The sequence below is a fragment of the Athene noctua genome, chromosome 8 (genome assembly GCF_965140245.1).
Source record: "Athene noctua chromosome 8, bAthNoc1.hap1.1, whole genome shotgun sequence".
Classification (NCBI taxonomy): domain Eukaryota; kingdom Metazoa; phylum Chordata; class Aves; order Strigiformes; family Strigidae; genus Athene; species Athene noctua.
Window position 1 is genome coordinate 19,615,850 of NC_134044.1, and position 14,769 is coordinate 19,630,618.

The following is a 14,769-nucleotide window of genomic DNA, read 5'->3' on the forward strand; positions in this document are numbered from 1 at the left end:
TTGGCGCTGAGGGTACAGGGGGGCCCGTGGCTGCCCACGGGTGGCAGGGCAGCTCAGCACTGTGGGGGCTCACCAGAGGAACCCCAAAACTGGCAGGGAGCTCGTCCTTACCGTGGTGCTGCTCAGCGTCCCGGCACTGCCAGCCCCAGGGAAGGCAGGTGGGCTCCACGTTTCGCTGCCAAACCCGGTGGGCAGCAGCGGCTCAGCCCTCTCCAGAGGGGCACACGGGCACAGCTTGGCACCGGCCATCCTCGGGCAAGGCGCTCCGGCATGGCAGGCTGGCTGTGGGACCTCCGTCTCACCGCTGCCACGGGCTCAGGGGCAGCCAGGGCAGCTGGCAAGGCCGAGCTTGCTCTCCTCCTCAGGGCACTGCGTGGCAGCTTCGTGGCAAGAACTGGGTGCAGGGAAAGTCGGAGCTGTGGCACTTCCAGACTGGTGCTGTGGGACCGGGACCGGGCTAGTTCTTGCTGCCCGGGTGCCACCCTCCAGTTTGACGTTAGCACCCCAAGGGTGGGTGATGATGGCTGGGCTGGGGGCTGGGATATGCCCTGCGCCAGCCTGGGAGGGTTCATCGCCGGACATGAACCAGTTTGCAGCAGGGAGGTGATAAAATGGGTTGCCCGCTCATTGTGTCCCCAGGCACGGAGCTCCCTCCTTGCTTGTCAGCTCCTGGCACTGCCCCACAGCAACTGGGACGCTCATCCGGAGGGGCAGTCCCGTGCCAGGACACACGCTCTGCCCGCTGCCACCAGCATGCCCGGCTGTGGGCCACCAGTACACTGTAAGGCCACCACGGGTGCTGCCACCCTGCTGGCACAGGCACCCACATGGCCATGGGCACACACGGAGCAGGACACCCAGCTCAGCCCCCAGGGCTCTGAGACAGTCCAGTATGCCCCAGTGCCACCCTCCTCTTGTCCTACCACTACCTCAGTCTAGCCCCATGTTGCCTCTGGTGCAGTCCCAGTACAGGCTAAACGCTGTCCCACTATGGTATTGTTCTTGTGCCAGTATGCCTCAGCATGGTCCCAGTAGAGCCCAGTGTTACTTTCCTTAGAGCTCTAGCACTGTTCCAGTATGGCCCAGTACAGCTCTAGTGCTGTCCCACTCACCCCATTCTGCTGTGCTGGGATAATGGCCCCAGAGGTGCCCCAGTCCCTCACATCAGGGATGGAAGGGCAGGTAGCAGTACTGGGGCTCCCAGGGGCTCCATGAGCCATGTGAGGCCTTAGTCCAGTGCAGGTGTACTGGGGTGACTGGGGGAGCGCTGTCCCTGGTCTGCCCTCTTGCTGTGTGACACACCCAGCCCCAGGCACTCAGCTTGATATGGGTGCTGCTGGCTTAGGCTCTTTGTTTCACCACAGAAGGGGACAGTGCCACCCTACAAGCACCACACCACAGCCCACTGGGGGTGCCCCCAGTCTGGCACTGACTCCCAGGCCACATGCTCCCCAAATACCCCCCCCAGCATACACATCCCCTAAACCTAGCAAGGCCAGGGCCGGCAAATCCCAAAGCACAGGAAGCCGGTGGGCAATATCTCTGTTTTTAATAAATACATCGTGACCCCCGTCCACAGGCACCATAAATTATGTGACGAGCCCAGGCGAGACAGGGGCCAGAGAGATTTTACACTATGTACAAGGCAGGCGTGATGCCCGCTGTGCCCGCCGGCCAGGGGGGCTGGGAGCGGGAGGGCAGGGGTGCCCCAGCCTCCGCCAGCCCGGCCACTGCCCGCTGGCATGAGCGGGCAGGGCAGCCCTGGCATCGCGGCCGTGCTGAGACGGGGTGCCCAGGCTGGGTGCCTGGCCACATCCACCCCGCCGTGCTCCTCTGTGCCCCCCATCCTGCGCGGAGGTGATGGGCAGCAGGGACCCCCTCACGGCCACCCGGCCTCACTGCATGCTCGCCCCGCTCCGGGCAGCGGTCACTGCTCAGCGGCTCCACACCTCCGCCCTGGCATCGTGGACCTTCTCCCGCACATCTGGGGGGGCATCTGGGGCTGTGAGGGGGGAAAGTGGGACTGAGAAACAGACATGGGGGGTGCCAGGAGGGTGCTTGGGTTGGTCTCAGCCCTGTCTCGGCACCTGAGGGGTCTGAGGAGCTGCACGGGGCACAGGGGGGTGTTTGGGGGAGCAGTGCCCACGTGCGAGCACTCACACTCACCGCGGCACTTGGCGCAGCAGGGGTTGTCCCTCCTGGGGGGGCCGGTGCAGGCGGCTGGTGGGCACTCCTGGCGCTGGCAGTGTGTCTCCCCCGCCTGTGGGGCAGAAAGTGGGGCTGAGCACAGGGGTTGGGGGGCTGGTGGCTCCTCAGGGTGCAGTGGAGGCCTGAGATGCCACCCTGGGCTGCTCTCCCACCCATTCCCAAAGCACTGGGGACTGGCACAGGGGCATCTTTTTCTTCCCCTGATGCCACCCAAGGCCTGGCACACTCACCACACACCAGCACAGGATACACTTCATTTCTCCGAAGGGGGGTACGGAGGGGTGCCAGCTCTCATTGTTGAGGTACCAGCGGCGGCCAAAGCGGCATGCCCGCGGCCCGTCCGCCTGCATGGTGTCGGCCAGCTCAGGGATGCTCTTCTCTGGGGCTGTGGGAAAGGGCACTGAGGGGGCACACGTGCAGCAGGGGCACCCCACAGCATCGCTGGCATGGGTGGGGGTGCTGGGAGAGCCGAGGGCAGGAAGGGGGTGCAGGTACCTGGGCACTGCTTGCAGCAGTCGGAGGGGCTGGCGCGCACGGGGTTGGCGCAGGTGAGCCGCGGGCACTGCACCTTCTCACAGTGCACCTCGCCCGTGGTGCCCTGGAGGGAGCATGGGGGGCTCACAGGGGGCAGAGGGCAGTCGGTACATGGCACGCAGCCCACCTCCCCTGGTTTAAGCCCCTGCCCAGCAGCTCAGGGCAGCCACGCTGCAGGTCAGGGCAGTTCTGCTGCTGAACCAGGGTGGGGGTCGGGGGGGGGGGACACACTAGTATCCACACTTACCTTGCAGGTGCAAATGGCACATTTAATGAGGCCAAAGGGTGGCACGACAGGGTGCCAGCGGGTGCCAGAGCCTCGCCATGTCTTGTCCCCGTCAAAGTAGCAGCCTAAGAGAGGAGGAGGAGGAGGAGGAGGAGGTGGGCACAGCCCCCATGGGATGTGTGGGGGTGCCGGGGAGGCTGGGGAGCAGAGGTGCTCCCTTAGCCCATGTCTGCTGGAACTCACCCTCGCTACTGTCCCGTGCCCGCTCCAGCTTGAGCTCCTCCTGCTCCATCTTCTTCTCTGCAAGGAAGATAGAAGTCATGAGGGGGTGCAGGGGCTCAGAGAGGGCCCCTCTCACCTTGTATTCATGGGAAGGCCCCTGTTCCCTCAGCCCCCTGCCTGGGACCCCCCTCCAGGCCCCAGGTACCTTCACAGACAGGGCAGCACAGCTCCTCGGGGTGCACCTGGCGGGTACAGTTGAGGGGCTGGCACAGGATGGGGTCACAGATCACCGTGCGCTTCTGGGGGCAGCAGGTATGGGGCTCGTTACAGGGGGGCACCACTGATGGGTGCTGCCCCCCACCTTGCCCCTCCAGCCAGTACCTGGCAGCTGCAGATGGAACACTTCTTGTCATAGTCGGGTGCCCAGCGGGTGCCATGAGCCCGGTGCTGCCCCTCAAAGAAGCAGGAGTTGGGGTCCTTCTTCAGCTGCTCCAGATCCCTGGTCTTGATGTCCTCAGAGAGCTCGGCCTCACCTGGGGCCAGGCGGGTCCCTCCTGCATGGCACTGGTTGGGGATGTGCACCTGGATGGGCATGGAGCAGGAGGGTTGGTGCTGCCGGGGGACCCCACTTCCCATGTTGGTGCCCGGCTGCCCTCCGTGGTCAGGGCTGGTGGAGGAAGCACCCACAATCACAGTACACACCATGCCGAGCTGCTGGGACCATGCCACGGTGTGACCCCAAATCCTCTCCCCTTTCCTGCCCCGCTCTGGGCAGTGTCACCTGGGACTGGAGACCCCAGGCAGTGGTGGGGATGGGTAGGGGTGCCCTGCCCAGGTGGGGACCTACCCGTCCCCGCATCTCCCCGTGGGGGTGGGCTTTGGTGCTGACTTGCAGGAAAGCAGTGCCCTGTGCCAGGTGCTGCAGCAGGTCGGCATCCAGGTCCTTCACCACCCCCTGAGCCTGTGGGGGCAAGATGGACAGGGAGGGGGGCATGAGGGCTGACCCGAGCCCCACTGTGGGGTGTCCCAGCTGGGTCCCCGCCTCACCTCGGTGCTGTAGAAGCCCTTGAGCAGACGCTTGTGCTGGTGGGGACGGGCACCCATCTCACCCAGCTCAGCCACCCCATGGAGGTGGGCGCTGACAGTGCCGTCGGCCAGGCGGCCCAGCCCCGCCACCGAGATCTCGTAGTGCAGGTGGCAATGCTCATCCAGTGAGAGCCAGGCGTGCCCCCCGGCACCGCTGCCCACTGGGGGGGACACCAGCTGCCCTGCCAGCGCCACGGGCATCTCTGCACACAGACAGGGGCCGTGGGAGATAGCAGGCGGGGGACCTGCCCCGCTACTCCTGCCACCACCCCTGGTGCCCCACAGATACCTGTGTAGCGGGCGAGCAGCCCGCTGTAGGGCAGGGAGATGACCTGGCCCCGCAGCTCGCCCTCTGCCCAGTCCTTGGTGGCCACATTGAGGAAGAGCTCGTTCTGCAACAGCATGTGGGCATCGCGGGCGCTGGGGCTCTGCCAGGTGCCCTGGGCCTGCCGCCAGTGGGAGACATTGAAGGTTGGGAAGGGGAGCCACCCAAGGCCCCCATGCCATCCCCCCCACTGCCACCCAGTGCTCACCAGCCCATCCTTGTAGCTGGGTGTCATGTCAAACAGGATGTTTCTCTTGCTCTTCCGCCGGGGTTTGGTCTCCAGTGTGATGCCCACCACTTCACTGGCAGTACCCACCACCTGCACCTGCAGGAAGGGTGCCAAGGGGCAGTGCTGGGGAGGGAGAAGACACTCCTGGGACCTCCAGGAGGGAGGATGAGTGCCCTCTGCTTACCTGGTACTCCAGGGTGCCATTCTCATGAAGTGCCAGCTTGGCTGAGCCCACGGCACCTGTCTTGGTGGGCAGCAAGGCGTCCGCTCCACACAGCACGCTTTGGATGGCTTCAGCCCAGGGAGAGAGGCACAGGGGGGTTGAAGCGGGGCGGGGCACGGCCAACCCCCCGCCCTGCACCCGAGGGTGCCCACCCCATGCTCACTGTCACAGCTGCGGCGGGTGGTGATGGTGCCTGCCAGCTGGCGTGCGTGCCGGCCCTCCGTCTCGGCCACGATGCGGAGCTGCCCCTGCACCAGCCACTGCAGCTCGTGGGCAGACAGCTCGCTCAGCACCTCTGCAAAGTCGGGGTCCTGCTGGGGGTGGCACAGTGCCATGGCTCAGCCCTGGCATGGCGGGGACCGCAGCTGCCAGGGCACGTTGGGGAACAGACGGATTTACCTCCACAGTGATGTTGGCATGGACCTCCCGCAGAGTCTGGCCCTGGTGCAGGATGCGGACCCGGAGCGGGACCCAGGGGGATTCTGGTCATGGCAGAGGGGGTTGGACTTGCTGGACTGGGGTCTGTGACCGCTGTCCTTCTGCCCCCCCAAACCCACCCCTCCTTGCCCATCACCCCCAAACCCCTGCACCTGATCCCCTACTTTTTTGCCAGCTGCCTGTCCTGTCCTGCATGCCTGGACCCCTGCAAACACTGGGACCCCCACCATTCTCCCCTACACCCCCAAAATCCTTGAACAACCCACATCCCAAACCCATCCTTCTGCCCACCAACACCCACACCTCATATGCCCTCCTGCACCCCCTGGCCCCACACCCCCTGATAGGTACACAGCACCCCCCACCCATGCACACCTCAAATCATGCAACAACCCCATGCACACCTCAGCACCTCCATGCCATGCACAGCCCCTTTAAGTACCCCGAGCCCTACACCCAGCCTGTGCCCCCACCCTGACCCTACAGATGCTGACCCACACATCCCAAGCCACATAAATGCCATGCACCCCCCACCCAGCCCTACTCAGCTCCCCCCAGGCAGTGCCAGGCTCTGTGGGGTGCCCATGCTCACTCTCACCCCCGGCGCCAGGCTCCAGCAGCCCCCGGGCCATGAGGATGAAGTGCAGGTTGTTCTCAGTGTCGCTCAGCGTCAGCATGGCCATGCCCCCAGCGCCCAGGTGTGTGGGGTCCGATGAGGTCAGGATGGCACCGAAGGTCTCTGTGAGGGGAAGAGACGGTGTGAGGGGCATCCCGGTGAGCACCCATCGGGTGGGCACGCGGGAGATGGTTTTACCTGCGAAGAGCGCCCGGTGCTTGAGGATGTGCCCGTGGACCTCTCCAGAGGGCTGCGCCCGGGTGATGAGGGACACGCGGAGCTGCTCCCCCCGCAGCAACTGGACGTTGGCCTTGGACACCGTCCTCCACATCCCGCAGAGCTATGGATGAAGGCAAGGCTGGGCAGGGGCTGGGGGCGCACCGCATGCTCAGGCAGGGCGAGGAAGGGATGCTGTGAGCCCCTGCCCTCCTGGCCCCTCTCACCATGCCATCCTCAGGGGCAGCACTCTTCTGCACGGGGTGTTCAAACAGCACGTTGCCCTCGGGGTCGCTGAAACGCACCCGGCTCGGCCGCCCCAGCCTGTGAGTACCCAGGGGGTGAGCAAGGATCCCCCTTTCTGGCCCCTGCTCCCCTGGCACTACCCCCCATCACCACCGGGCACAGGGGTGCATCGGGTAGGACTTAGAGTGGTCGCCAGCGATTTGGGGTGGGCAAGGGAAGGATGACGTTCCCCTGGGATGCCAAGCGCCATGTTCTGCCCGCCCACGTCTGGGCTGGCCCAACGCTGCCATCCTGCCGGGTGCCAGCTCGGCACGGGTGCCCTGGGGTCCCCTGCCCCAGAGTGGTGCCAGGATGGCACAGAGCAGGTGGGGGGTCCCCGCCAGGAAAGGCGGCAGGGCAGGACCCGCCGGGAGCCAAGTGCTCAGGCCGGCTATAAATTAGGAGCATTTTCGGCTCCGTTTGGCTCCCCCAGTCGGAGCTGGAAATTAGTCACCACTTTACTATGCAAAGGGGCCTGGAAGCGAGGAAGAGCAGAAGAACGTGGAGCGGGATGGAGGGAGGGAGAGGAGAGGCTCTGCTGCCGGCAGGCGTCCGGGGAGGGCCCGGCGAGGCTGGGGACCTGGCGGCGGTGCCCACCGGCAGAGCCTGCGGGCCGGCACGGCGCCTCGGCCCGCTGCGCCCACGTCCTCCACCGAGGCCTGGAGCGCTTCCCGTTTGTTCCTGCTCCAGACCTGGAGGCGAAGGGGTGAGGCCGGGCCGGCACCATGGGCGTGCCGAAATCCCGCTGCTTGCCCAGGCTGGACCCCCAGCACATCACCCCCCTCCCCAAATCTCTCGCTCTGCCAGTGCAAGGGGGGACGTTGGAGGGGAAACTGAGGCACAAGCACCGTTGCATCCCCCCCTTTTCCAGCAGGGTGCCCTCTGCCAGCTTGGGCAGAAGACAGGGGCATGACTCACCGCTCGTAGCTGATGGAGAAGAGCAGGTAGGAGCGCAGCAGGGTGAAGCGAGCCTTGGCCACTGCGCTGGACGTGGGGTGCCATGGCTCCGGGCCGCTCGTCAGCAAGGCCACAAACTCTGGGGAGGGGATGTTGATGATGGTGGGGAGTGCAGGGGGGCGCCCCGCACTGCTGCTGCCCTCCTGGGTGGGTGGCTCACCTGTGCGGGCATCGTCGCGGGCCAGTCCCTCGGAGCTGAGGTAGGAGCGGTCGTTGTAGGGCTTGTCCAGGTGGTCCTCCTTGTCCTGGAAGTACTCAAACGTGTCGAAGGGGGGTGTGGGGCTCTTCTCCAGGGGGCCTGGCAAGGCTGGGGTAGGGTGGGCACAGGGTGAGACCACTGCATGCAAGAGCTTGGGGTGGGGGGCAATATTAAATCCCTCCTCCCCAGATAGACTGAGACATGCCCCGTGAATGACCGTGGGGCTCTGCGCTGGGGTGCGGGGGGCATGCGGGGGCCATGCTGGGAGCAGGCAGATGGACAGGCAGGGTGTTTAGCCCTTGCACCCTCTCTGTACCCCTCCCAGGGCTGTGCCCGTCAGGGCTTCCCCCTGCCCAGCACTTCGCAGGCACCCCGAGGGCACTGGCAACCTCCATAACCAAGTGAGCAGCCCTTTTTGGGGGTAGGGGGTGTGTGTGAGCAGTACCCCCTTTCCCAGGCCCACGGGGGACCCTGTGGGTGCAGGGGGGGGCTCCCCGCAGGGAGGCACCCCCTGGTCTCACCTTTGGGGCAGGTGTGGCAGCAGTGCCCGGGCAGCAGCGTGGCTCGGGGGCAGGAGGGCACGGGGCAGTCCTGCTTCATGTTCTTGCAGTTCACTCTCCCCGCGGGCTTCCCCCGGCGGGTCCTCTGCTGCGGGGGGGGGGGGGGGGAGAGCCGTGCCAAGCCGTGCCGAGCCGTGCCAAGGTGTGCCCCCCGCCCTGCACAGCCTGACTCCCCCCCATCCCGGCCCATCTGGAGCCCCCGCGGGCAGCCCGGACACCTTGCGCAGCCCCCAGCTGCCTGTACCGCAGCCAAGCCCGGCCCCCCCCCGGCCCCCAGCCCCCTGCCCAGCTGTGAGCGGCCCCGCCAGCCCCGGCCTCGGGGGGCTGCTCGGAGGGAGGGAGGGGGCCGGGGGCCATCCCCGAGGAGGGGGAGGAGGAATGAAGCCTGATCCTTTAAACCCCCCTTGTGCTCCCCGCTGCCGCGGCGGGGGGGCACACACACACATCCAGGTGTCCGCTGGCCGGAGGGATCCCCGCTTCCCTTTTCCGTGCGGGTGGCGTGTGTTGAATGAGGGGGTCGGAGTCCCGCCCCGCCAGCCCCCTCCCCAGCGGGGCCGGACCCTGGGGGATCTCCCGGGGGGAAGGGGGGTGCGGGGGCACTCACCGGCTCGCAGTGGCAGATAACGCAGCGCATGACCCCGAAGGGCTCCCCCAGGTCCGGGTGCCACGTCTCCTCCAGGGCATAGAAGCGTCCCCCGAAAGCGCAGCCTGCGGAGACCCCCACCCACACCCCCGCCGCCGCCCCCGGTCACCTCCGGGCCGCGGGCACCCCCCTGCCGCAGCCCCGGACAGCGGCCGGCACCGCCCCGCCGGTCCCAGCGGCCGCTCCCGCTCCCGGTCCCGCTCCCGGTGCCGGTCCCGGCCAGCCGGGGGGCCCGGAGCGGGATGCCGGGTGCAAGAAAAGGAGAGGGGGTGTGCAGGCTTGCGGTGCAAGGACGGGGGGTGCGGGTGGCAGGGAGGGGGTGCACGAAGCGGGATGCACGAAGCCGGAGGGGGGGTGGGGGTGCGGCAGCGGTTTATATAGGACGGGGGGGTGCCCGGAGCGGGGAAAGGAAGCGGGGGGGCGGGGGGGGGAGCTCCTACCTGCCGCCCCCCCGGGGGGCAGCGGGTCCGTGTCGGGCCGGATGGGCAGGGCGAGCTTGGGGCGGGCGGCGCGGCCGGGCAGGAGCAGGGCGAGCAGCAGGAGCAGGGCGGCGCGCATGGTGCCGGCCGGCCGGGGCAGGCAGGCGGCCGGGGGCGGGGAGGGGGGGCCGGGCGCTGCCTGTCGCTGCCGCCGCCTCTGCCCGGCCGCCGGCTCCGGCTCCGCTTTATAGGCGGCGGCATGGGCAAGCGGGAGCTGCGAGCCCTGTGCAAACAAAGGCCCCGCTAATGAGGCGCAGGCAGCGGCCGGCCCGGGGGGGGGGGGGGGGCGCGACACGGGACGGGACGCGCCCCCGTCGCGATCCGACCCTCCACCTCCCCCCCAACCCCGGCCCCGGGCCGCCCCCGGTGGGCACGGGCCGTCCTGCGGTACCCCGGGGCACGCAGCTACCCGCCGGCCATGGGGTACACTCTGGATTCGGGGTGTCCTGGGGACCCCCCCCCCCATTCCACTGCTCTCCCCCCAGGCATGACATGCACCCCTGGGTGTAGAGCATCCCTACTCACATGCCAGCCCCAGGGCATGGGGTACCTGAGGGATGCCTTCATCCACATACTCCCCTCAGGGCAAGGGGCACCCCCAGGGTGTGGGCATCTTGAGAACACCCCCCCCACAGTCCACGCAACACCCACGGGGACATAGGGCACTGTGGAGACACTGCCACCCCCCCACCCCACCCCGCAGCCCTTCCACAGAGCTTGGGGTGTTTCTGGGAGCTGGACATCCTGGGTGTGCCCCCATCCACATGTCCCCCTGTCCCCCCAGGACACGAACCCCCCGGGAGTCCCCCATCCACATAAGCCCCCTCGGGGATAATGCATGTGTGGGACACCCCCATTCAAATGTCCCCCCCCTCAATCATACTCTCCCCTGGCATGGGGCATCTTCTGGGCACAGGGCATCCTGGGGGCACCCCATCTGCACAGCCCACCTTCAGGCATGAGCCCTCCCAGGGCTTACTGGGGCCCTCTAGGCATGGGTCATCCTGGGGACTCCTCCATCCACTCAGCCCCCTCCCAGGCCGCTTGGCACCCCAGGACACAGGGCACTGTGGGGCACTGTCTGGATGGACCCCCTGCAGACCACCCCCCCGCAGCCAGCCCTTCCCCAGGACATACAGATCCTCCAGCCCCTCAGCACCCCCGAGCATGTGCCCCCTCCCCCCGCAATTCACACTGCACTCTGCAAAGTCACACGCACCCCACAACTTGTGCCCTCGACACCCCCAAATCCCTCCAGCTGCTGCCCAGCCAGGGCAGGGGAAGGCTCCGGAGCGGGACCTCGTGCTCCTGCCCACCAGTGACAGCGGCCGTGGGGGGACAGGAGCCCGGATGCCTGGGTTCCCTTGTCCAGGGAGGGGAGGGGGCAGCCGTGGAGGAGGCTGAGAGAGCAGCACCCAGCACTGGTCCCGCTCTTCACCCACATGTGCCCGGGCTGGTGAGGGTGGCGGCGGTGGGCAGTGAGCAGACACCATGGAAAGGCCTGAGGAGAGCATCATCCAGCTGGGGAAACTGAGGCACACACTGCAGGGACGTGGGGGCTGGTGGGGAGGGGGGCCAGCACGTGCCACCCGTGTCCCTGGCCTTGCCACCCCTGCCGAGGGTGTCAGGGAGGGGTGTGGGTGGTGGGAGCGTGGCGGGCGGGCGCCCAGGGAGGGGAAGGCGGGTGGGGAGGGGAGGAGGGGGAAGCGCAGGGCTGCCAAAATCAACTCCGGGCGGTACAAACACCCGGCCAGCTGCGCGGTGTAGCTAGGGAAACACGGCACAGCTGGAGCACAACAGGCCCCTGCCTCCCCAGAAGGCTCCTCCTGGGTCTCCCCGCAGCCCGGTGAGCGGCTGGGGGGGCTGCGGCCCACCGCCCCGTGCCCCCGATGCCAGGGTTGCCCATCCCTGGCTTGCCCATCCCATTTCCTGCCCCGGTTTGGCACATGTCCCGTGCAGCGGGCACCTCTCCTGGGGAGGGCAGTGAGGCGTGGGGGCTTGGCCATGCTGGGGTCCTGCCCCGTGGCAGGAGCCGGTGTGAGGCAGCGAGGAGCGAGGGGCAGCCAGGACCCCCCAGCGGGACGGCCCGCTGGTATCACCAGTGCTGGGACACAGCCAGGGCCCTGGGCATCCCCTGGGCATGGCCGTGCCTGACACCCTGCTGCTCACAAGAACTTCCTACGAGCAGGGACCATGACGGGCAGCATGGCACCCCCGGCCCTGTGCCCTCCCCGCTGTCCCTGGCAGTGCCACTGACCTGTCCCCTGTCCTCTCTCCCGGCGTCCCCACTGGCCCGGGATCCGGCAGCGTGGTGTGCAGGGGAGGGCTGGGGTCTGCGTGGCCGTGCCAGCGTCACCATGCGGTGGTGCCCACTGCGGCGCGGCAGCGGCCCTGAGGGACGGCGGGACGCGAGCGGGGCCGAGGAGGGAGGAGGCGGGAGATGGCTCCCGGCCGCCCCACCGGTGCCAGGAATCCGGCGCTGGCTCCGCGCACCCAGAGCTCGTCACAGTCTCCTGGCTTGGCCGCGGGACGCGGGGAAGCGGCGGGGGAAGCTCCCTCCCCTTTCCAGGGAAAGGAAGGCGAGACGGGGAATCCGCCTGGCCGCGGCCCTCAGCATGGGGGAAACTGAGGCACGGGGTGGCAGAGTGAGGTGGGGGGGGCGTTCCAAGGGTGTCCTGACACTGCCAGGCTGGGACTAGGGTGGTATGCTGGCACGGGCCCTGGCAGGGCAGGAGGGTGCTGGGCATCCTCGCCTGGGGAGGGGGCATCGTCACTGCAGTGGGAGCACACAGGCAGGGGGAAAACAGATGCCCCAGCCGCGCCTGGGCATTCCTCATCCACAGCCCTGGCTGTCTCTGGAAATGCCAAGGGGTGCCCCCAGGCGAGGGGCAGGGGGCAGCTTGCCAGAGCCAGTGGGCGCCTCGGGGGTCCCTGTGCCGGCGGGGAGGGGGTGTCGCCGGCCGGGGGTGGCTCTGGGAAAGGGTCCCGGTCCCACCAGCTGCTTCCCAGCACCCGCACATGTGTGCCGGCAGCGCCCTGCACAAAGGCGGCTCTGAGGCGCTCCGGAGCCGGGCCTGGCGCCGACACAGCCCCAGCGGGGCCGCCGGCTGCGGGCAGCTGGAGCCGCGCGGGGATGGAGCCGGCCGGCCATCGGCAGTCCCGGCCACCCCGCCGGCACCTCTACCCGGAGCGGGCAGCCGGCTCGTGGGACACCCCGACGGTGGCCCCCAAAACAGTCCGCAGCGCTGCCGGGGCTTCGCGGGCACGTGCCCTGCCCGGCGGCGAGGGTGCGGCGGAGGGTCCTGGCAGGCCGCGGTGCCAGGGCCGTGCCGTGCCTGGCACTGGGGCGTCGCGGCGGGCCCTCGCCAGCGCTCCTGCCCCACGCAGCTCCCTATTGTCTGGCCTCATTAGCCGCTGCCTGCTCGCGGCTTTGAACATGGGCCGGGCTCGGGGCGGCAGGAAGGAGCCTCTGCTCCCCGGGGATGGGGTCGAGGCGAAACCGCACGCCCCGGTTCCCCCCTTCCCACAGCCTCCCCCTGTCTCCCAGGCACCTCCACACCCCCTCCTCCTTCCCGTGCCAGGCGCAAGCCTGGAGCCGCGAAGGTGCCCGGGGGGGACCCCCTCTCTCCAAAAAGAGCCCCCCTCGACTGGCGCGCCTCGGCGCAGGGCGCAGAGACCATCGGCCTCCCCAAAGCTTTGTGCTGAGCGCAGCTTGCCCCGTGACTAATCCCCCCAGCCTCGCACACACGCGGCGGGAGGGGGGGGGCTGTTGTAATGGGTGGAAATATCTCATAATTCACGTTGGACACGGGGATTACAGCCGTTCCGGCAATATTTGCACAACTGGTAGGTGGCTTGTAGGGCTGGGCTGCCTCAAGACGAAGGCCGGGGGGGTCTGGGGATGGAGGGGGTTTTGGGGGTGGCAGGTATGGGGAGGGGGATGCAGCTTGAGGGGGTGATGGAGGGGGGCGGAAAGTGGCTGTTTTCTGTCTGCAAACACATGGAGTTTATTATGGAGGGCGTATTGCCGGCGTGGCAGAGATGGCTGGGGCTCTCACCTCCATCCCGGCCCCTGCGGTGGGCACAGCTCGGGGAGCAGGATGGAGACCCCAAAACAGCCTCATCTGCCATGCCAGGCAGATCCTGGCCGTGCCCCAGGGCACATGTCTGCTCCCAGCACCCGTCTGCCCCACAGAGCTCCCTGCTTATAGGAGCACCCAAAGGTGCTGTGTCCCCCTGGCCCCAAATGTCCCCTCCTCAAAGGCCTTAGGGGGTGACCCTGGCAGGAGGAAGGCGGGGGGCATGCAGGGCATGGGATGGCCGTGTTTGGCATGGGGATTAGCAAGCTCCCAGAGTGATGGTGGTCTCCCCCCTCCCCACCGGACATGCAGGCAAATATTTGTGCCCAGACTTCGCAGGACGGCGAGAAGGAATTTCATTCTTGCGCCCACCTGCGGCTCAGCCGCCTGGCATTAACCCCTTCACCGCCCCGCGGGATGGAGGGAGAAGGGCGAGGTGCCCTCCTGGCCCCGTCCGCCCCGTGCTCCCCATTGGGGTGAGGAGCTCAGCCAAGGAACGGGATGGGGTAAGGGGGCACAGTGGGATCACCCCAGGTGCCAGCAAGACCACTGGCACAAAGCACCATGGCACAAGGCAGGGCCTGTGGGAATCCTCTGGGCTGCACCCACGGCTTTGTACCAGGGTGCCAGGCAGTGTGTGGCCTGCCAGGAATTGGGAGAGGTGAGGAAAACCCTGCCAGTCTCTACCCCCCATGAGCTGCAGCACCCAGGGCAAGGTGCCCCATGCAAGCCCCTTCACCCAGCAGTGTCACGGTGCTTTCCTGGGACGGCCTGCTGGGAAGCAGTGCGGGGTGTGGAGGGCGGCCATGGGGATCAGGATTTGCCCACGGATGTTTATTGGCAACTTGCAAATGTGAAAAAAGGTCCGGAGGGGGCAGGGGGCACCCAGCTCCCGGGGGCTGCCTGCACTAAAGGAGGGGGCCAGCCTGGGTAGGGGGTCCTCCCGCTGCCTGGCACCCCCAGAGCCCTGCTGTGCTCCTTTCCCTGGCCCCGGGGCCAGCTGTGCCCTGAGCAAACGGGGCTGTTTGCTCACGCCAGGATTAGCCTCTCTCTTTGTTCCTTTGACTTTCTCTTCCCTTTATGCCGGACCCTTTTATGGGGGCTTCAAAGGGGGCTGGGACCCCCCTCCCTGCCCCTGGAAGCTCAGGTTTGCTTCCCATGAGCCCCCCCCCCGCCTTGCACTGACATCCTGGGGGTGCCCACCGAGCACATCTGGGTGGCCTGTGGGGACAGCAGCTGTGCCA

The 14,769-nt window shown here is 67.7% G+C and overlaps 1 protein-coding gene across 3 annotated transcripts; it reads right to left on the reverse strand.

Moving 5' to 3' along the window:
• Positions 1-1,538: 1,538 nt before the first annotated feature.
• Positions 1,539-11,855, reverse strand: CHRD (chordin). 3 transcript variants are annotated; one of them, XM_074911975.1, is made up of 25 exons: positions 11,704-11,855; positions 10,666-10,947; positions 9,408-9,669; positions 8,929-9,032; positions 8,286-8,409; positions 7,726-7,872; positions 7,527-7,644; positions 6,551-6,647; positions 6,306-6,447; positions 6,090-6,230; positions 5,453-5,535; positions 5,217-5,367; positions 5,015-5,121; positions 4,810-4,926; positions 4,566-4,722; positions 4,238-4,479; positions 4,038-4,151; positions 3,572-3,772; positions 3,396-3,489; positions 3,212-3,268; positions 2,990-3,093; positions 2,704-2,806; positions 2,439-2,593; positions 2,167-2,260; positions 1,539-2,002 (listed from the first exon to the last, which is right to left on the reverse strand). In XM_074911975.1, the coding sequence occupies exons 1-25, from the start codon at positions 11,803-11,805 to the stop codon at positions 1,935-1,937; spliced, it is 3,366 nt and encodes a 1,121-aa protein (XP_074768076.1). In that variant the 5' UTR covers positions 11,806-11,855; the 3' UTR covers positions 1,539-1,934. The 3 variants fall into 3 exon arrangements, with proteins under 3 accessions (XP_074768076.1, XP_074768074.1, XP_074768075.1); XM_074911973.1 differs by having other exon boundaries at positions 8,286-8,412; XM_074911974.1 differs by having other exon boundaries at positions 5,217-5,364; positions 8,286-8,412; positions 11,704-11,854.
• Positions 11,856-14,769: the final 2,914 nt, after the last annotated feature.